This window comes from Hypanus sabinus, chromosome 27, assembly GCF_030144855.1.
Source record: "Hypanus sabinus isolate sHypSab1 chromosome 27, sHypSab1.hap1, whole genome shotgun sequence".
NCBI lineage: Eukaryota > Metazoa > Chordata > Chondrichthyes > Myliobatiformes > Dasyatidae > Hypanus > Hypanus sabinus.
The window spans coordinates 33,874,201-33,897,940 of record NC_082732.1 but is presented as its reverse complement, the minus strand read 5'-3'; the positions used below and the strand labels follow the sequence as shown (position 1 = coordinate 33,897,940).

Genomic DNA, 23,740 nt, shown 5'->3' with positions numbered 1-23,740 from the left:
ACCTCATTTTGAGGTTTTATCTTGTAGGCTGTGCTGTTGTCTGGTTTTCTTTAACTATATGCTTTACTTGTAGAATTTGTTCAGTCATTTTGGGTTTCCTGAAGGGAAATTTCTGCCCTTGGAGAAAATACTCCCACCACAAATGGAATCAGAATCAGGTTTAATATCGCTGGCATATGTCGTGAGATTTTTTGACATTGTGGCAGCAGTACATTGCAGTACATAATAATACCAAAGAAACCTGAATTACAGTAAGTTTATATATGTATTAAGTAGTTAAATTAAATAAGTAGTGCAAAAGTAGAATAAAAAAGGAGTGAGATAGTGTTCATGTGTTCAATGTCCATTCAGAAAATGGATGGCAGAGGGGAAGATGTTCCCAAATTGTTGAGTGTGTGCCTTCACCTTTCTGTACCTCCTTCCTGATGGGAGCATTGAGGACGAGGCATGACCAGAGAATCAATTAGCCTCCACAAATCAGAGCAATTATGCAGATTGGGGCAAAACCTGTCAACATTCTAAGTGCCGAAATTTTAAAGTTGAAGGAGGAGAGACAGCACTTTTGACAACCTAGAACACCTTTTGAACAGCACAGAAGAAACATTTTAAGTTATAATGCCCAATTCCATGTTTTTTTTAAACTTTCAGACTGACATCAGCTGAACTTAACCAAATATGAGCCTTCTAGGTTTCAATAATGTTCTAAGTGAACTATAATTTTTCTAGTGGGGTATTAAAAAATCTTAGGATCCAGACAATTGAAGTATTGCAGTGAATGTACTCAAAAATGGTCATCAAATTGTAAATGGAAGAGTGCATTGTTTGCAGAGATTTACAGGAAAATAAATTGTATTTCTCCAAAAACTGATCACAGCGATAGTGTATAATGGTTTCGAATTAATTGAGCATTGATTATCCAGAGGGACCTGTGTCATCTTCTCAAATGTTTAACTTTGAGTGTATTTTCTTGCTTCCTAATGCTTCGGAAGTGTTGCCTTTCAAATCTAAGATAATTTTACTTAGAAGACTTATCCCAAGCATGAAAATAAAGTAACTAATGGGTCTCATAAATCCCAGGCTTAGCATGTTAATATGTGAATTTAGTTTTTACAACACTGATCTATAAAGATTCATATAGAACTTTCCATTTCAAGATAGAGGAATACAATTTGTTGACGCTGTCAACTTCCAATTGTAGCAAACAAATAAAGGTGCTTTTTCTACTCAAGTGTTGACAGCCTGACATATGGAGTATAAATGTCATATAAAAAAACCTGACAGTTAACATCTATATTAGGTTATATGTCATCTTGCAAGAAGCTAAACCTTAACATTGCCACCTCGTGTGCACACAGCCTGTAAGCTCTGTCGACTTAAGTAAGTTTACTGGTTCCTGTAAAAGAAACTTCATCTCAGGTGCACAACACCTTTGCCAATTTTGTCTTCCTAGTGACTTTATATGGAGACTTGCAAACGTGATGATGGACATCTGTCAATTCCAGATACCTGCGTGACCAAAAACAAAAGGTCTTGCAGCCAAATTTCAATAAAAATCCCATATTTATGCTAATTCCCTTTTCCTATATACTATTTTGAGTTTTTTATTTATTCTTTTGTCCCATATTTTCTCCTTTTGTTTCCCTCTCTCTTACTCACACTCTCTCTTTCTCTCTCTCTCTCTTCTCTCTGACTTTGCTCCTCTGGCGATCATCATGTTTCCTTCTGCTTCTCAACTGTTTCCTTCCATCTTTCATTTGCATTGCCCTACTCCCAACATCCTGTCTCTTTGTGTACATCATGTCTCCACACATTTGTTGTGTACCGACTGTTGGAAAATGAGGCGGACAGTTGGCATCAATCAGTTCAGACAGCATTTTCATTTTAGACTTCTTCGCCAAATTTTCAGCAACAAAATACCAAGAAATACCCAAATCAAATCACTTGATTTATTCATGCAATGTCCTAGTTAACATACAAGGATTAGCCAATTAAGTCAGTACCTTGAAAGTGACTTGGTGTGGTTGGGAGAGGATGGTGAGGGGAAAGAGGTTTTGCAAATCATTCATAGGTCAAAGGCACCAAAATCATCCTAGAAATTGCAAATCAATATTTCAATCTAGCTCTAATTATAAAATTTGAAGCACCTCCATGCATTTTGATTTTCAGTTCAAAATCTATGTTTACTTCCAAGAGCCGTAATCACAATAGGTAATAAATATAGATCGTAGAACAGTACAGAACAGCATAGACCCTTTGGCCCACAATATTGTGCTAACTTTTTAACCTACTGTAAGATGAATCTAGTACTTCCCATTCATATAGCCCTCCATTTTTCTTGCATCTAAGAGTTTAAATGTCTCTAATGTATCTGCCTCGCTGGCAGGGTAGTCCATATACACACCACGCTCTGTGTGGAAAAAAAACGTTTCTCTGACATCCTCTCTATACTTTCTTCCAAATGCCTTAACATTAGCACCTTTTATTCGCCATTTACGTCGTTGTCATCGTCCGAACCCTTAGTGCCTGGGTGGCACTTGGGGCCTCCACAAGGGTCTTCCATTTCTGCCGGTCTTTCGCTCTGCTGCTCGCCGTTAACCAGTTCATTCCTACTTCTTTCAGTTCTGCTTCCACAGCATTTCACTTACACCCCGGAAAAAGACTCCGGTTATCCACTCAAATATGCAGCAAAACTTAATTTTCTGCTTAATATTTGCCTAACCCTTTGTAAGGAAATTTGCTCTTGGATATAAATTTGTACTGCCACTTAGCATAATTACCCGTTAATTTACATTGCTGAGAAGAAGACACAAAGGTTATGTTCTTCAGGCAAGATATTCTAGTGCAGAGTGGACAGCTGGTTGCTAATGTGATCAGAGTATCCTGTGTTTCATATAATCTCTTTTGGGGCAATACTGAGAGCATTTGCAGAGAGATTAAGTGATATCAATCCCCTCTTGATGGTTTATTGGAAGATTCCCTATCAAATAGTACAGCGTATAGTAAACAGTAATCAGTATGCACAGGAAAGAAAGAAAGCTTGCATATTTTAACTGCCAGGAGATACCCTGCTTCTGCACTATCAATTACATTTATCCTTGTTAGGGATGCCCGTGGGAAAATAAATCTCAGGGTTGTATGTGGTGAAATATAAGTACTATGATAATAAAATTTACTTTGAACTTTGAATCAAGATGGAATGGGCTTCTTACAACAGGCATATGGGAAATCATTGCTACAATCTTTGAGATGTTCACTGACTCCACATTGCTGGAGAGAATTTTACTATGGTCTTCAATTTATTTGATGGACTATTCATTAAAAATATGAAGGGACTAAAGGTAAGACGTAGCAGCAAAATTAGGCCTTTTGGCCCACCAAGTCTGCTCCACTAATCATTCAACATCTATAAACGTACATAAATTATTCCATTTTAGTCACATTTCGCAGATACAGCAAAGCTGTAGAAATACTTTAAAAATTCTTTCAATGTCAAGTATTTTAACAACAAACCAGTTCTTTACATTTGACAAAGAGCTCATTAATTTTAATCATACTATTTACTGACTCGTGTTGGAAGCAAGCAGCTTGTATGAACGTAATCAGTAGCGTATGGTCACTGATGAAATCAATTAACATTGTATTCTTACTGATAGAGAAGGACGAAATTCTATATTATTTTTGTTACCATTGAATTACCATCTGATCTTTTACTTATCACTTTTTTTTTGTTTTTGCCTCCCACCTCGCCGCAGCTCAGACTTTCTTAAAACCTGTGACATTTCAAACTTCACCCAGTTTAGATGAAAGGTAGCAACTTGAAACACAAATTGGTTCTTCACAAATGCTGCTTGACTTTGCCAAGTTTCATGTTTTATGCTCTTTCTTACGTATGTTAGTATTACATGGCCATTTCTGAAAGTAAAGAATGTATGGTCTCCGATGAAGGTTTTAATAGTAAGTAAATGATTGATAAGGATTTGCTGTGGAAATCAATATTTTAAGGTGACTGTGAAGGAGATCAACATTACATGATCACCAGTAATGGAGGTCATCAATAAGTGGTCACTTTTGCAATGGCCAATATTGAAAGGTCATTGGTGCAACAGTACTGTATGGTCATTGTGGAAAAGATTATCTCAGTGTCACTGTCAATGAAATCAGAATTGTATCCTCATTGTTCATGACCTGACTAAATTGTATGATCACCATTAAGCGTGGTCAACCTTGAGTGGTCAGTGTTAAAAACCCTCTTGCTACTGTTAAGAGAAGGATCACTGATGAAATCACTGTTATAATTTACTTTTGTGTTAAGTATTGAATGTGAATATCAGCCATACATGGTTATTGCTGAGAGATGATTATAATTGTCATAATTAATAAATATTAGCATTACACAGTCAATTTGGGATCAATGTCGTATGGTCAATGCCAAAGGGATCATTGAAAGGTCATTATTAAGACCATTATTGCATTAATATCAGTATTATATACAGTAATGTATGCAAGAGGAGAATTGCCATGTAAATCACAGTTGAGAAATTAGCATTTCAAGGTCACTGTTGAGATTAGTAACTACATTGTGATCTGTTTCTATGATCACTTTAAATGAAGATCAATAGTAACTGACCATTCTTTAGGAGATTGCATTGAATGGTGACTGAAAGAGGTTATCATTATACATTCACAATGAGCACTGTATCATCACTCATGAAGAGGAGCAATATATTATGGTCAGTATCTGAGTATATCTTTGGTAACTTTTTGCCTTATCCAACTTCTCAGGAGTTTAATTGAATCAATAATCCAAGTAGAATATTCAACCAACAGCCAACATTAGTATTATGATGTAAACTGCTGCATTTGCTCTGGATAATTCTGCGTTCTAGCAGGTCCTCCACAGTTTTCCTGGACAAAATCTGGATATGGATCAGAACTGGAATCTGTATATCATAGCTCAACATTCATGAGTAGACATGTATCTGTCAGAGCTGTTTCCAAATATTCTTTAGGTTATTTGTCTCCAGAGCAGAATGGAATTGCCATCATATTCTCCTCTGCGTTGTTCCTGGAATCTGTATCCCCTTCAATAGAACAAAAATTGAGTTGAAATAGTATTGCACATTAAAAGCTCAGCATGTTGCACATAGATTGCAAGAATGCAAATCTTAACCACAATTACAAAACAGCTGAGAAACTGAGCTTTATTTCTCAATGGAAAGGAATCAACCAAAGGCCATGTGATTCACAGTTAGATGAAGGTCTTGTGTTACAACTTTAAGCAGTCGAAGAGTTGGTATTAGACCAGTAGTGCCAATCGACTGAAGACGGGATAAGTATAGGGCAACACTACTAAGTGAAGTGGAACACACCATCCTTAGTAACACAACATGAACAAATACCTGGTAAGGGTTTTATGTGTTTTATATGTGATTTAATCCTCTGGCTATTTCCTATTTCTCCATAACTATTTTAATTACTTATTGATATCCAGTTTTTGTATCTCTCCCACCCTCACACAGACATTCCCAACCTGGGGTCCACAGACCAACTGGTTAATGGTAAGGGTTCGTGGCATAAAAAAGGATGGGAACCCCTGCTCCAGGAGATCCACAAGTTATTGACCTTTGTATTATTGCGGATGGCAGATTGAATTTAAAAATCCTGTGTGCCACATTTTTAAAATTGTTCACAAATGTGCCACATTGAAAAACAATCTAAGGTTATTTGTTCAGCACCAGACAGTATAACGGTGTATAATGTATAAAGGTGAGTTCAATATACCAGGAGTTAGCATTGTGCCGAATGAAATGTTTATCTGAATTGTAAATTGATGGAGTGGATTCTGCAAAGGATTTGAATACCACTCGGTTATGAATCAGAGATTAATTACCAGATGAGGGAAGGAGCAAAAGGAAAATAGAGAGAATTGAGATATTCTGGTAAAATGTGCCGAGGCTGCAGATTTGCAGTTTCGTAAGACAATAGACTAATTCGCGGAATGCTATCATTTTAGATCTCATTTTGCAGAATTCTGTTGATCATATTTACATTACAAATATTGCTTCATTGCATCAAAAAATCTCAAGATGATTAATTTCTTTGACTTACATTTGGAGTACCAGTCATGTTGTTACGTAGCCAAAGCCAATGTACAGTATATTTACTCTCATTTCTAATTTGCTGTAGTATGGAGATTTATTTTCCTAGATCTCGTCAGTATCTCAGTCATGACAACTTCCAACCCTATTCCTTAAAGGTGTATATTTTTCACAACAGCAAAATAATCTCATTATTCCAAAATGTAAAAGGATTAACATTCTATCCGTTGTCTTTCTGCAGAGAAAATGCATTTTGTATTTGTTTTAAAAAGCTGATATTTGCATCAACTATAAAAGTTTGTAGTCAGTTTTAAAACTGACTGATAATGCAACAACGTGTATAACCAAACTGTTTTCTTTCTTACCTACTGCCAATGAAACATAAAGTGCTTAATCATCACTTTAAAAACTCTGAGCTTCGCCAATAACTATTTAATGTTAAACATTTAAAAAAATGTCTGTTTTCAGGGTGTCACAAGTATTCTAGCAGGTCTTCATTCTAGTTAGATTGGACTCCTGATGGTGCCTCAGTGAACATCTTTGACAGAACTTTATAACTTCTTCCAAAAAAGCAATAAAATTTAAGACCATAGGATATAGGAGCAGTATTAGACTACTTGGACTATCGAGCCTGCTCTGCCATTTCATCATGGCTGATCCAATTTGCCTCTCAGCCCCAGTCTCCTTCCTTCTCCCCGTATCCCTTCATGCCCTGACCAATCAAGAATCTATCAACCTCTGCCTTAAATATACATAAAGACTTGGCCTCCACAGTTGCCTGCGGGGAAGAATTCCACAGATTCACCACTCTCTGGCTCAAGAAATTCCTCCTCATCATCGTTCTAAAAGGATGCCCCTCTATTTATATTTCATAGAGATATTTCTCTATGAAATATTTATGCCATGTTTCCATCAATTTTTATTTAAATGGGATTACTAAAGGAAGTTTGATGGAAAATAGGGAGAAACTCCACTAAATCTGTGGGTTGATTATTAGAAGAATATATTTAAAAGCAATTAGTGAAAGCATCAGCGAGGAGATGTACAGAGTGGTTGCCCAAGTTGATGTGGTCTTTCATTGATTCTGCTATGGTTAGTATTCTACAGAGTTATTGAGTATGCCCACAAGAAAATGAATCTCGGGGTTGTATATGGTGACATATATGTACAGTGATTATATATTTATTTTGAACTTAGAATTTTGAAGTGAGTTGTTATGATCTGGAGCAAACTGTCTTGAAGGATAGTTGAAATAATGTTAACTTCAAGAGGAATTTGAATAAATATTCACAGAGGAAAATATTGCTGGATAAAGGGAAGAATAAGAAATTGAGATTAATTTTCACTGTATGAAACATTAAGTTAAAGTGAGCATTCTTTTGAAGGAAAAGGAGAGGTAAAATATCTATAAAGCTTGCCAGGATCTCTAGTGAATCTATTAAAGGATGCTATCTTCTGAATTGTAAGAAAGCAGATTCTATTCAGGGACACAGTCTTCCCCTTGTCAGTGCAAATGTCGCAGGCTGTTCAGGTAGCTGAAGCTGTACTAGAGCTGTGTTCTGTCCACACTCTTGTACAGATGGGAGAATGACCTTAGCTGTCGTCATTCCACACCATGAGCCTCCGGATTCGCTGGCTAAGCAAGATCTCCAGCCACGCCCTACTCCTTCAGTGCCTGCCACCAAGAGGACATGGCCACGATCATCATGAGGAAATGTCAGAGCTGCATTGGATGCATGATGAGAAGTGAGGCCAACTCCATCATCAAGACAGCATTTCGTTGGACCCCTGAAGGGCGGAGGAATCACGGGAGACCAAAGACTACTTAGTACTGCACGATATAGGCAGAAATGACCACACCTGGGGCACAATAGAGAAGATTGCACAGGACAGACAGAGATGGAGGACCTTCATTGCTGTCCACAACACCAGTGGGGTAACAGGCATTTTATGATGACGATGATGATGATGAAGGATGTTCAGGTAGCTGGTTACATACTTGTGTCTGAAAAGTTGCAGGTGTGTAGTTTATCACAACTCTGTTTAGAGAGATGCAGCATCAGTAACGCCATGAGGCATTGAACCACAGCCTGATGTATCAGTTATTTAAAAGATCCTGAGCCTAGGTAAGGAGCACAGAAATTCTTCAGGTATTCACACCAGTATCTGTCTCCGAGTGCATACACCTACAACAAGTTCTGTGAACTTTAATCTGTTAAAGTTTGTAGGATCTTGTGACAAATTTGATGATGACATTACAGAAATGATTTAAAAAGTAATTTCTCAGTTAAAAAATGATTGGGATACCCTTAGGTTGTCAGTAAAAACAGATTATTCTGAGCAACACACACAAAATTCTGGAGGAACTCAGCAGGTCAGGCAGCAGCTATGAAAATGAATAACCATTCGTCAGGACTGAGAAGGAAGGGGGAAGACACCAGAATAAAAAAGGCGGGAGGAGGGGAAGGAGGCTGGCTGGAAGGTGATAGGTGAAGCCCAGGTTGGGTGGGGGGGGGGGGGCGGAGTGTGGAGAAAGTCAAGAGCTGGAGAAGGAAGAACCTAACAGGAGGAGTGTAGATCATAGGAGAAAGAGAAGGAGGAGGGGACACGGGGGAAGGGACAGGCAGGTGAGAAGAGATAAAAGGTCAGAGTGGGGAATAGGGGAAAGGGAGGAGGTGAATTCTTTTACTGGAAGGAGAAGTCGATATAAGTGCCATCATTCTTCTTGAATTTTCCTCATTGCACTGTTTCGGATCCCATATTTGAGTGAAATAACAGGATTGTCTCTTTTTGACAGGAAAGTTACATTCTTTATTGCAGAAATCTTTAATTAAGGCAACGCTGAGGCATTTAGACTTTAATCCACGAGAAAGTGCTTCAATGGAGTTCTGAAATGTCAATGCAGATTTTTTTAGTTCATCTGGATCTTCCCACAAAAAATGAAACTGCACGAGGCATGGAAAATGTAGTCGAAGAGAACTACCTGATGAGATATCTTCACAAAGGCTCGGAAGACTGATTTTAAAGGAACAACTAGCATTGGCATCTTTTATATCTGTGACAATGGAGGGGAGACTGGTTTCTGTGATGTGCTGAGCTGCGCCTACAATTGAATGCACTTTCTCGCAGTCGCTGGCAGAGCAGTTCCATCCGGAAGGGATACCTTTGATAAAACTTGGTAAAAGTTAACAGAGACATGCTAAATTTCTTCCGCCTCCTGAGGTGCCGGTGAGCTTTCTTAGCTGTGGCTGGACCAGGACAAACTATTGGTGATGTTGCATCGCACCTTGTTTGGCATCATTGCAAATTCAATGCAGTGCATGGCAAAGGTACACAGAAAGCACCAGGTTTTAGATAAAATTCATTCACATAAAAAATCAGCGTTATGCAAATAAATCTCTCGCCTGCATCTTCCTTCATGGTGTGCTGAAGCAGGAGCCTAAAATTACACTAAGGAACTGAAGTGAGAATTTCTCATTCAGAGGCAAGAGGGCCAGCCACTGAGTTAAGGATGACCCTGAACTGTAAAAGAACTGGGAGGAGGTCAGCTATTTACTTTCTTGACCAAATATCGCCCTGCCAGAGAGGTGGAATAGACAAAGAAAGGGAAATTCTTCAGAAATGAAGAGAGAAACGTTTTAGCTTTGAAGTTATGTGAGCTCCAGTTACGCGGGGCAAGAGCTAATTGTTAACATGAATAAGCTGACAATGGACTACATTAGCATTTTGAAATGCAAACTATGTTCAGTTTAGAAACTGTATTGTAGCTAATAGCATCTATTTATTTAGAAAATTTCCGTCTAATAAATCACCAGTCCGAAGAGTTCCTAGAAAAAAAGCAGATCATAATATTGACTTTTGAACATAAACTGTATCATTGGTTCCCTATCAATTAGAACACTTCTAAACTCAATGTCAGTCTGATGTTCTTTGGAGGTGAGTGGACTAGTCCACTGTTCTTTCTTCCAGCCCACTTCAGAAGTCCGCCAACCAGTAAGTTGTGAGGCAACTATTTCTTGGAAACAATTTGTAGGTAGGTTGTTTTATTTTTTTTTAAAAAAGAGCGCTCCACTATAAATCATTCTGATTTTATTTGGTAAGTGAGGAGCTGGAAATTTTTGAACTCCCCAGTGCAGGGAGTCAATGTTTAGAGTCGATGACTAATCACTTTGCGCACAGTTGGGAATTCCAGACCTTAAACTAGATTACAGCAATAATTTGCCAGATTGGTTTCAGATGAAGAAATCCACAGTTACTGATGAAGGAAGTATTATTTTTCTTTCCTAGTTGGTCACCCTAAAACAGACCCACTCACTCCATGACCATTGCTGTTTTAGCATGACTGGTCTGGAAACATGTTGGATACATAGAAGGAGACTAACCCTTATATCGTATCTTTGTCTCGTGGCCCTCCTTCCTTCTCCCTTTCAAAGTTTCAGTCCTTTGGCAGGTTGCCTTTGAACAGCTTGGCTGAGAAACTCAGCAGCCAAATTATAACATCTAGCAAGCCCAGGAGGTGCTTAAACTGGGCGGTATTCAGATACAGAATTAGAATCATTTTGGATTGAAAACAGACCACTATTAGAGAAAAACAATTTTTAAAAATGGTTTAAGTGTGATAAGAACAAAAGGAGCATTCTTGGATTTTAGTGTTTCATTAAAAGTACCTAAATGAGTATTTTTTAAAAATTATTTTTCATTATTGATGATAAATATAGCAGACTAGCACCGCATTTCCCCATGGTACAGAGAATGAAGTGGCTGAAGAAATTGTTTTGGTGAAAACAGAAATTGTCAGAACTTTGCAGATGGGCTAGGTAAAAGGAAGGAATGTGCATTAGTGTTTTATATTTAATAAGTCTACTTACAGACTTCTGAAACCCTGAGGGTTATGAAATGTTGGCTTCAAGGTGAATATATGTAAGCAGATGGAAACCTTTATGGAAAAAAATTCCTTTACTAATTAAGGTATTCATATTCCAAAGAAGAGAAGGAGTTCTGTTCACAATAGATTCTGCTATATAATGTTTCATCAGTTGAAGCTGAATGTGGAAATTTAACCCTATGGACTGACTGTGCCAAGCTATCTGCTTAGAGCATATAAAAGCATTTTGTAAAGCGGTCCTAATCTTACTTAGAATTAGCTATGAATATTTAGGCACAGAAGCAGAAAGTTTTGATCTTTGGTTTTATCCATACTTTAGCTACAAGTTGAATAAGAGTGCTGTATCTGATCAGATTGTTCAGGATTTCCTGAAACATTCAAATGTTGTATGGGGCTTGCGGGATAGATGCGGGGATGCTTCCACTGGAAGTGACGTTGTCACAGGCAGCTGTGGAAGCCAAGTCATTGAGTATATTTAAAGCAGAGATTGATAGGCTCTTGATTAGTAAAGGTGCCAAATGTTACAAGAAGAAGGCAGGAGAATGGGGTTCAGAGGGATAATAAATCAATCATGTTTAAATGGCAGAGCAAGCTCTATGGACCAAATGACCTAATTCTGCTCCTATGTCTTATGGTTTTATATAGAAACATTCGCCTCTAAATCTTATGCTTTAAGAAAACCTACTTAGACAGCTAGCACCCAAGGAACCCCACAGGAGGTGAGAAAAGACATATAGCAAGTGAAAGCATGGTGCTTTAGAATAGCAAAAACACTTGTTATTGAGCTAAAGCTTGTGGCAATGGTGTGAAAACTTGAAAAAAATCTTTTAATTAGGTAGGGTAAGTTTTTCTCTTCAATCGTGTCTGCTGTGGACTTGCAGATTAGGCCTTGCTTGGAGACTAGAACCCCAGAATATAAAGGTATCACAAATTACAATGGGACAATGAAACTGGAGCAAGATCCAATAAAAATTGGCTGACGTTTAATGACCTTTAATTCTGTAACTTAAGTTATCATTTAACAAATTATCTTCCTTGGAAACTCCCTGTTTTTATTTGTTGTACCAAAGGGAGAAGACATCTTTAATTATATGAAGCAGCACACACAAAATGCTGGAGGAACTCAGCAGGTCAGGCAGCATCTATGGAAATAAATAAACAGTTGATGTTTCGGGTCATGACCCTTCTTCTGATATTATTGATATCAATTTTGTTAAAGTTTGAGTTTACAGATTACAATACAACAAAAATGGAATATATTGAAGACACATAGCAGATCCATCGTTTGGTGTAGATAATGAAGACGCCTTAATAAGTTGTGTGGCAACTCTGCAACTCACTTGCTTCTTTGGGGTCTACACCCAAAAGATTAATATGTACAGTCCTATGGGACCCTTTGTAATTTTCTAGCATTTTAATACTTATTTTTTTTAAATTGTGATTACAGTTTCTCCGGACAGAATGAAGAAATAGCTGGTTTACTGACTGCAATATATAGATGGTACAAATGTTCTGTTCTGCTATTTTTCAGATTGTTGATGAGCTGGGGAATATAAAATTCTGCATTGATGCAAACCAGGCTGGAAGCGGGAACTGGCTAAAGTACATACGTTCAGCACACTCCTACAACCAGCAAAATTTAGTAGCGTGTCAGATTAATGACCAGGTGAGTTGTCTTCATGGAACTGATTCCAGAATCCTGTTGTGAAGCAATGCCTTTTGATTGAACTCCATGTACAAAGCTAGGTGCAATTGTTTGGAAAGAATTTCACAATAAAAATACAGCATCAGACATATTGAAGGAAAGATTGAATGTTGCAACACCGCAAAGAGCTGGAAGTTAGCAGTGTTAAAATGCCAAAACATGCTTGGTTAATGTATGTTTTTTGTATTATATGTCGTCTGTTAGTCAACCTGAGAGAGAAGACCTGCTGTAAAATAGGGCTGACTGGAACATCTTATGCAAATAGCTTTTAAATTAATTTGTAAACCTGTACTTGGGTTTGAAAGTCATGAGGCAGCTGGTGCAAAGAAATGCTTATTTAAAAGCAGAGTATTCACTCTTCCTTTTGCAATATCAACATGGGAATAAACAACAAACATTCCATAGATTATAAGAAAGAACTGCCTGTGCAATCATAAATCTAATTAAACATAATTCTTAACAAAGCACCATTTCCATTTACCAAAGGATTGTCAGCTTATGAGATGCTTCTTCTCTGATGCTCACATCTTGGTGTAAAAATGTTGCACCTTATGTCCCTGGACCTGCTGCATTTTGCTTATTGCCATAGTAGGTCTACTTGGATGCAATCCCACTTACTCTCCACTTAGTCTTGGATCACTGGACAATGGCAATACTTATCTCAAGTTGGTGTTCATTGATCATAGCTCAGCATTCAATGCAATCATATCCTCTGTTCTAATCTATGAGTTCCAAAACCTGGTCCTCTGTACCTCCCTCTGCAACTGGATGCTTGACTTACTCACTGGAAGTCTACAGTCAGTGCAGATTGTAAGTACCATATCCTCACTGGCACACCTCAAGCATGCATGATTAACCCACTTCTCTGCTCCCTCTACACCCGTGACTGTGTGACTAGGCACAGCTCAAAAGCCATCTATGGATTTGCCAGTTGTTGGCATCTCATAAATTGGCAATCCTTTGGTAAATGGAAATGATGCTACACGAAGAAATACGTTTAGTTAAGCTTATGATTGTTGGCAGAATTTAATGGTGCTGAGGAGGCATATGGGTTGAGTGGTGTCTCAACAACAACCTTGTACTCAATGTCAGTAAGACCAAGGAATTGATTTTGGACTTCTGGCAGGGTAAGTCGAGGGAACACGCCAGTCCTCTTAGAGGGATTAGCAGTGGAAAGGGTGAGCATTTTCAAGTTCCTGGGTGTTAACATCTCTGAAGATCTATCCTGGGTCCAACATATCGATGCAACTACAAAGAAGGCCTGACAGCGGCTGTATTTCACTAGGAGTTTGAGGAGACTTGGTGTACCATTGAAGACTCCCACAAATTTCTGTAGTTGTACCACGGAAAACATTCTAACTGGTTGCATCACCATCCAATATGGAGGGGCCACTGCACAGAGTTGGAAAAGCTGCAGGAAGTTTTAAACTCAATCAGCTTCATCATGGGCACAAGTCTCCCCAGCATCGAGGACAACTTCAAAATGTCATACCTCAAAAAGATGGCAGACATCATTAAGGACCTTCACCATTCAGGACATGCCCTCTTCTCATTGCTACCATCAAGGAGGGGGTACAAGAGCCTGAAAAGACACACTCAATGATTCAGCAACAGCTTCTTCCCCTCCACCATCAGATTTCTGAATGAACAATGAACCCATGAGCACTACTTCTCTATTTTTTTGCTCTATTCTTGCACTACTTACTTAATTTAATCTTATATACATGCGTCCTATTGTAATTTATAGCTTTTTAGTTATGTATTGCAATGTACTCTTGCCACAAAACTGCAAATTTCATGACACGTACTGGCGATATTAAATCTGATTCTGAAATGTGCAACCCCTAGACAGTGTTCTGGGACTGCGTCATCAGCCTTGTCCCCTACTATCAATGTAGTTTCAGTGAGACCTTCTCAATGGGAAATATAGAACAAGAATCTTCACAGAGATGTCCAATGACAACTTGCAGGTTCCAGATGCTGGCTTATAGTGCATAATGTTATTACAGCTCAAGGCATCAGAGTTCGGAGTTCAATTTCAGCATCATCTGTTCTCCCCATGACTGTGTGGAGTTCCTCTAGGTGTCCTGCTTTCCTCTCACAATCCAAGGATGGACTGATTGCTCAGTTAATTGGTCACTGCAACAATTTCCTGCGATTAGGCTGAAGTTACTTAGGTGGGCTCCTAGGCAGTGTAGCTCTTGGGCCGGAAAGGCCTGGTTTTGCACCGTACCTCTAAGCAAAAATTCTGTTGCGAGTCACATTGTGATTCGGTGATATTGAGTTGACAGAATTTTCAGGGGTTGAAACATCAGTTTAAGTACTGGTCTCTCATTGGAGGATAAATTATGCATCACAACTGAGTTGCAGAAGTTTATTAGGAACTATAGATTTAAACTTCAGATACTGGCTTTCCAGTCTCTTGACTATGTACTATTGCAGAAGATAAAGTGGTTTGGACAGCATTTGGGAGCAATTTTAATCTCACCGCCTGTTGAGAAACTGAAGAGTTTAAGAGAATGATGATTTTAAAACCCACCTGCATTTACTCCTCCTCAAAGTCAACAGCTATTATGTAGTGTAAAAGTGGCATTCCACCAGCACCGTAAATTTATTATCGAAGTACCTGAATGTCACCGCATACAACCCTGAGAGTGATTTTATTGTAAGCATTCACAGTAAATAGAAGAAATACAACAGGATCAATGAAAACCGCTCCCACCAGAACAGATAAACAATCAACGTGCAAAAGACAACTAACTGGCAAAAACAAAAAGAAAAGAAATAATTTTTAAAATTAAATAAATAAATAAGCCCATCAATATTGAGAACATGAGATGACGAGTCCTTGAAAATGAGTCCACTGGTTCATAGGTCCAAAGGAACATGGGAAACAGTTCAGTGATGGGGTGAGTGAAGTTATCAACTCTGGTTCAAGAGCCTGATGATTGAGGGGTAACAACTGTCCCTCAACCTAGTGGTGCGGGTCCTAATGTTCCTGCAGCACCAAGAAGAGAGCATGACCTGTGTGGTGGGGGGGGTCCTTGATGATGGATGCTGCTTTCCTACAACAGCGCTCCGTATAGATGTGTTCAAAGTTGGGGAGGGCTTTCCCCTTGGGCTGGGCTGTATCCACTACTTCTTGTAGGCATTTCCATTCAAGGGCATTGGTGTTAAAAGGCCAATATGCAACCAATTAATACACTGTCCACCACACATCTATAGAAGATGGTCAAAATTTTAAATGAATTGCCGAATCTTTGCAAACTTCTAAGAAAGTAAAGGCACTGTTGTGCTTTCTTTGTTATGGCACTTATGTGCAGGGCCCAGGACAGGTCCCCTGACATGATAACACCAAGGAATGTAAAGTTTCTGACACTCTCCACTTCTGATCCCCTGATGAGGACTGGCTCATAGACATCTGTTTTCCTCCACCTGAAGGAGTTCTTGTGGCGCCATTTGATCAGATTTTCAATCTCCCTCTTACGTGCTGATTCATCACCGCCTTTGATCTGGCTAACGACAGTGGTGTCATCAGCAAACTTAAATATGGTTTTGGAGCTGTGCTTAGCCTTACAGACATTAGTATTAAATGACTAGAGCAGGGGGCTAAGCACACAGCCCTGTGATGCACCTGTGCTGATGGAGATTGTGGGGGAGATATTGTTGCCAATTCGAACTGACTGGGGTCAGCAAGAGAAGAAATCAAGGATCCAGTTGCACAAGGAGGTTTGGACACCTAGATCTTGGAACTTATTGATTAGTTTTGAGGGGATGATAATATTGAATGCTGAGCTGCAGTCAGTGGAGAGCATCTTGATGTAAGCATCTTCATTATCCAGATATTCCAAGGTTGAGTGAAGGGCCAAAAAAAATGGCATTTGCTGTTGACCTGTTGTAACAGTAGGCAAATTGTGGTGCATCCAAGTCAGTTTTCAGGCAGGAGTTGATATGTTTCATCGCCAACCTCTCAAAACACTTCATCACAGTGGATATAAGCCAATTGGATAGTCATTGAGGCAGGTTACCATGTTCCTTTTATGCACTGGTATAATTGAAGTCTGTTTGAAGCAGGTGGGTACCTTAGATTGCAAAAGCAAGAGGTTAAAGCTATTGGTGAACACTTCAGCCCGTTGATCAGCACAGGTCTTTAGGACTTGGCCAGGTACTCCATCTGGCTAGATGCTCTCTGTGGGTTTGGCTTCTTGAGGGATGCCCCAAAGACTGAAATCACCCTGATAATCAGGGACTATGGCAGTTCGTGAAGGTGCCTCATATTTTGATGGTCAAAGCAAGAGTAAAAGGCATTGAGCTCATCTGGGATTCCAGCCAACAAATTCTGTTAAAAAATCTTTTGTTTTCTGCTGGGATTTGTAGACCTCATAGAATCCATAATGGATCATTGGAGTTATGTTTTTATTTATCTGCCATTTCTATGTTAATATCAGGACACACGGAGTATTTTGTAAACCATGGCTGCAGATTGGTAGCATCACTGCCCTACTAATAAAACAACTGGTGTAAAACTAAGTGTAAACACAAGAGATCGTGCAGATGCTGGAAATCTAGAGGAACACAGTGCTGGAGGAATTCAGCAGGACAGGCCGCATCAATGGAGAGGCACGAATAGTCAACCTTTTGGGTTGAGACCCATCAGGTTGCTGGGTTCCTGCTGAGCTCCTCCACCATTTTGTGTGTGTAAAACTAAATGTGTCCATTAGGGCAAACAATTCCACTATTTAACCAGTGAATAACTGGTTAAGTGCAATAGACCATATGACAAAGGAGCACAATTTAGGCCATTTGGCCCATCAAGTCTGCTCCGTCATTCAATCACGGTTGATCCTTTTTCTCCCCTCCTATAAGACCATCAGATATAGGAGCAGAATAAAGCCACTTGGCACATCAAGTCTGCTCTGCCATTTCATCAAGGCTGATCCATTTCCCTTTCAGCCCCAATCTCCTGCTTTCTCCCCATACCCTTTCATGCACTGACCAATCAAGAATCTATCAACCTCCATCTTAAATACACCCAATGATTTAGACTTCACAACCACCTATGGCAATGAATTCCATAAGTTCAGCAATCTCTAGCTAAAAAACTTCCTCCTGATCTCCATTCTAAATGGACAAACCCCCTGGCTGTAGATGCAGTGATTGCTAATTTGGCTAGGCAGCTGGGGGCATTTTTATCCATCACCAAGTACATGAATTTGATATCAGAGCACAAGGGAAAATCCATGGATGGAAATTCAGATGAATGGCAAGGGCAGAAAATGCCGGAAATATAGGAGCAGAAGAACATATGTCCTGAGATCCAACTTTTGCTGAGTCTTTTGTTTTGCATTAGGTCGAACTGTAAGACTTGCATAAAACGTTGCAGAATCTGGGCTTGTGATTTCGAAAATGGCCATGTCACCTTGCTTCTCTCCACAATACAATGCTCCTTTCATTTACGCAAGAGATTCTGAAGATGCTGGAAATCCACACACAAAATGCTGGAGGAACTCAGCAGGTCAGGCAGCATCTACAGAAGAGGAATAAAGAGCCGATGTTTTGGGCCAGGACCCTTCATCGGTCAGGGCCTCAGCTCTTCATTCCTCTTCATGGACTTCCAGCATCTGTAGAGTTTCTCATGTTTACGTTCTGTGTGTGTGTTGCTCCTTCCATTTAAATTTGATATAGAATAAAGAGTAATTCAGCATTGGAAAGTAGAAACCGTTGGGAACACCCTTCCATCAAGCACCACAGAGGAGAAAGTTAACTCTACAGGTCTTGCACTTAATACTTGATGTTCCCCAGACACAGCTTACTTATGACATGTCCACCTTGATCCAGCTCCATTCTCTGGGCATTTGGCCTGCCCACTCACCTCCTACTACTGCTCTCCTCCATAACCACGTCTTCAGCTGCCCTCCCACATCCAGCCCAGCTCCAGAATTCCTTCCTAAGCCCACCTATTTCCATTACCTTTTTAATGAGACTCTTTAAAACCCAACAGCAATCTCCAGGTCTTTTCTCAGCTGGGCTATTGTGTTCCTAATGCCTCTGCTAATCGTTCTTTTAAGGGAACGAAACGCGACTGTAAGCAGTGCTTCTGTGAACCGGCTCATTTGCGGGGTTTCTAAATCACTACTCACAGGATATTACATTGGGACTTTGCAAACGTGCGCTACTTTGAATAGAACCTGCGATTTGAAAATTATGAAAATCCATAGGAAAGCATCCCCGAGGATTCCAAACCTATTAAGACTTCGTCACAGGGAATTGTATTATTTGTGTAAGATTTAAGGGGGAGAGGGAACCTGATTTCACGCTGGAATGTGCTGCCAAAAACAGAACTCGTCAACAAGGCAGCCCAGTAAAGCAATTTAAAGCGGCGGAGTGCTGGCGTCCCAGAGCTACCGTCACTCGAACTTTATTCGGGTAAGGCTCTTGGTTGTAGTCAGCTCAGCCACGCCTGTAAGCAAGCGGGTACCTTCTTTCTCACCATGGGTTCCAGTGCGCGGGCGATTGACGGCAGTGTCTTGCGGAATAATAGGTGTTGCCCGGCAGTCTGTGATGAAGGTGAATTTCTAGTGAGAGCGGTCTGGGGGAGTGGGAACCGGGGTGGAATGAAAGGGACGTAATTCCGTCAGTAACCACCAGCCGAAAACTTGTTGTGGGGAGTTTCTTATAAAAACTTGGTATGAAGGTCAGCCACTCATTAACTTAGCAAGGTCTTAAACGGCTTAGAATGGGCGAACAGCTGTAATCAAAAGACGGAAAGGGATATTGAACTTCCGCGCGTTAAGAACTTTCAGGATAACGCCATCAATAGTAACTAATAGCTTCAAAGGGTTAATTTGATATCAGTTAGCGGTTATTGTCTCCATCGTTTTGACATCATCTGAATCCCTGAGTCTCAGTAATTCCGTGGCCGAACACACGACAGCAAATATGTTGCCCCGTAATAAATCCCGGACAACAAACGCACTTGCAAACGTACGTTAATCGTCACTTTATATCCCTCGGCCAGACGACAAGGAGTCGATGTAATCCAGTGACAATGATGAATGTAACATCTGCTGGAAAACTGCGGAGGATCTGGGTGCTCCTCAGAAGTGAGGGTTCTCGAAGGCCAGCCAGCTGGAAGCTATGAATGGGTCTGTGTGCGAGGTAGCTGTCAGCTCCGAATGATTGATAACTGAGAACTATAAAGATCAGAGCCTTCAAATTCACACTGCACATCCAGAGGGCCTGAGACCACGACATCATACTTTAATATTCAGTCAAACAGACTTTTAAAGTGCTTATTCAACGAGGGGAAATCTTGGTCTTGAATTACCAACATTTGCTTAAATTGCATTACAGCTAAAATGATTCCCTAGCCAAAAAAAAAGCGTCTGGACTTTCTGGTCTAGTTTGTGTTGTGAGTCACTCGCAATTTGCATTTTAATCAAGTGATTTTAAACCAAGACGTTTTGAAACGCATCTTCTTGATGACCCATGTAAAGTTTCCAACATCTCAAAACGTTTAATATTCTCATATCTGCATTAAATAACTCTGAGGTGACTGTGGGCGCTTTGCGTTGTTAGTACTATATGAATGCAAGTTGCTCTTGTGAATCAGGTCCACTTCAATAGTAATTCAGTTACAGGTTTTGCTGAGCCTATCAGTAGGAGATTGAGCGGAAGGCAGGATCCGAACAATCCCATGTACTAAAAATATCTGGAATGGATAAGCACCCCTTAAGTAGAAATAAGTGGTCAAGTAAGGTGCATAGACCATGGAACTTTTTGCCAATGTCCCTACAGATAATCTGCCAGATCATTAGAATCTGTAGTTGTTGATTTATTCATGTGTGTTTTCAGCTGTGACAACAGTGCTTTCCATTGGGGGCTGCATTTCAGTGGATAAAAACAGGAGTTCCATAGACTATTAGTGTATGGGGAATTCCCGGTGGATATTAATGTTTCCAAACAAAAATCCCCAGTTTGCACCAGTATTTGCAAGAAATCTAGGAGAGTGTGCAGGTTTCCAGGGGATTCCCCCCCCCCAGAAAGATTTAAATATAGTTTTCATCTCGACTCTAGAGCAATGATGGCTTTTAATTCACAAAGGTCCGCATTGGTTTTCTCTTTGAAGTGCTATGGAACGTTCATGATGTTTTAAGGCAGCAACTCACCACAAGGAACAGAATGGGAATTGCAGTCTCTGACGGTATTTTTATGAACTGAGTATATAGTGCAGTAGGGTTTTCATATACTATTGCACCAAGCACTGCTGTTCTCTGAGAGTTTCTGCCTGCAATGAAGGAAGTTCTGGTTACAGCTCCACCTCTGTTCAAAGTTCAAAGTAAATTTTATTATCAGAGTACATATGTCACCATGTACAACCCTGAGATTCTTTTTACTGCGGGCATACTTTGCAACCTACAGGATAGTAATTATAGCAGGACCAGTGGAAGACCACGTCAAGCGTGGAAGACAACAAACTGTGCAAGTATGAATATAAATAAATGGCAATAAATGACAAGACTATGAAGTAACAAGATAAAGAGTCCTCCAAGTGTGATCATTAGTTGTGGAAAAATCTCGATAGATGAGTGCAGAACCTTTCGTTCAAGAGCCTGATAGCTGAGGGGTAGTAACCATTCTTGAACCTGGTGGCCCTCGTACCTTCTGCCTGATGGTGGCGAGGATCTTCGATGATGGATTCTGCTTTCTAGCATTTCACGTAGATGTGCTCAGTCGTTGGGGGGGGAGGCTTTACCCACGATGTACTGTTATGTTGGGTTTATTTGCTCATGGAAGCAGATTTATAAAGAAAACTATGTCAGTGTTTGAGGGAATAGCAGAACAGTGTTTGTGCATGAGGGGAACAGAGGGCATACTTAGAATGGACCAATGTGAAGGGGAGGTAGTGGAAGTGCCAGATGCATCAGTGACTTCAATAAATGTGTTTGGACTCAGCTATTTCTCCTGCAGTGGAAAGTATAAGTTGTTCCTTGGGCTGACCAACATTGTTGAAACTCCCGGAGATAACACAGAACAGGGTGAGAAGTGAAAGATGATGTATTTTTGCTGGCAGTAAGTTGGTGAGGCTCTTCAGTATAGGAACTACAGATGAGCCGCCTCAATGGGCTACACTGAAAGCCTGAAGGTATTGTGTAATTTGATTTTGTTGGCGATTTTTGAGGGCTGCAAGTTTGGCATATTCAGGGTCTAGAGAAAGCAGTTGGCATATATTTGGCCATGCTAAAATCTATAGCAAATGGGAGCAATCTCTAGATGACATTGACCATTCCATAATCACTGAGTGTGCAGCCTGGTTAATGACAAAATTATGGAAAAACTATTTAAGGTGTAGATACTACATTTTATGGAGCCAGCAGGTTGGCACCCATGTGAAATGTTGCTGAAGAGGATGAGGGAGATTTGGATGAAATTCTAGATTGTATACGTTAAGCAACTGAAAAAGGTGATATAATAATGACATCTTCTTTATTGATGGAACTGGGTCGTGTGGAGTGAAAAAACAACGGTGGTGGGACATTTGTCAGTGATAATAATTTGAAGGGGGTAAGTGCAACTGAAATGAAGAGCTGTCACGGGGTGAGGGTGGGGGGGCATATGACATACAACACAGACAGGAATTCTGCAGACACACAGGGCAACTACAAGAATTAATGGTGTATTTCCTGCCGTAGAAACAGACGCACAGCACTATATTGATCATAAGACCATAGTTACAACAAATAACCATCTATTCAAGCAAAAAATTGTTCCACAGTTTCACCCTGTTGAGGCGTTGCACTTCTCAGGAAATGGTTAATGTAACATCGAGAGTGAGAGAATGCAGGGAAATCTGCCAGTGATTGTGGTCTTTTGCTTGAAATTACTTAAACGGATGAGACAGTACTAGGTAGTGAACATTGCATTGACTCAGCACCTGAAGGCCTTGAGAACCTTTAACTGCAGTAAGACAATCTCTTCGTCAGTTCTTGCAGTGGTACTGTTGACCATAATACTCAGACTTACAAATGCTTGTGATTTAATCCCATTTAATATTGGGTAGTGCTGGTACTTTATGCCCGTAAAGTAGATTGGAGGAGAAGTTGGTTAGACAAGGGTGTCAATATTACTCCCTTCGCAGCTTGCCTCATAAAATCCTACAAATACAAAGATGAACAAGCCAACATCATTGTCCCCTCCCATGTAAAAATCCTGTATTGAAGACCTAGTTATACCTGTGCTGGGCAGGCAACATTAATCAAATGCCTGATACAAACCCTCTTTGAGCACTGCTATGGGAAGAGATTACCAGGGATTGAAGAGGAAAAGATTCAAGGATGTTCTCAAAGCCTCCGTGAAGAAACGCAATTTTCCCACTGGCTCCTAAAAATCTCCAGACAATTATAAATGGAAAATCAATGATACTGAGAAGTTTGATGCTGCTGCAGAAAGTCAGGAGGAACAAACCATTCAAAATCTATCCCCCCATCCACCCTTCAGCTGTTATCTGCAGAAGAATCTGCAGTTCCCATGTTGACCTCATGAGTCACATCAGAACCCATAAATTGGAGAGGAAGTCAGTTATCCCCAATCTTGAGGAAATACCTAGGTTTAAAAAAAAACAGAATATGCTTAAAACAGAACCATTAATAGTGAGCAGTATCTGCTGCCAACTTTGCAAAGATTAATTGTGAATTTGTATGCTGTCAGTATTTTAGCCAGCTTGAATTCTGTCATGCCTTCACCTCGTTAAATGTGGACTCCAGAAGTTAGAACCACCTGACAATTAAAACACAAAAGAGATTGCTTACCTGAACCAAGCTACTGCCGGAGCTCAGTAAGCCCGATGGATTTTTCATTTGGTGACATTCAGAATGCTGCAAAAGATTCTGAGATTTCTATGCAATCAGGATGATACGCTTATTACCATAAACAGGGGAACATCTGAGGGTGCTTGGAGAAGCTCAAAAGAACGAAGTCTGAGGGAAATGGAACAAGTGTATGCTCAGGCAATCAGATCACTGACTTGAAGGAATCAGCAAGATTAAGCAGAGA

General features: G+C 39.9%; 1 protein-coding gene across 14 annotated transcripts in view; it reads left to right on the top strand.

The window, feature by feature from the left end:
- The window catches only part of prdm16 (PR domain containing 16), a 742,940-nt gene that overhangs the window by 586,448 nt on the left and 132,752 nt on the right, over positions 1 to 23,740 (top strand). For all 14 annotated transcript variants that reach the window (XM_059952207.1, XM_059952208.1, XM_059952204.1 and 11 more), the window contains one exon: positions 12,515 to 12,649. In XM_059952207.1, coding sequence (XP_059808190.1) covers positions 12,515 to 12,649 — 135 coding nt within the window. The remainder of the gene's footprint in view (positions 1 to 12,514; positions 12,650 to 23,740) is intronic.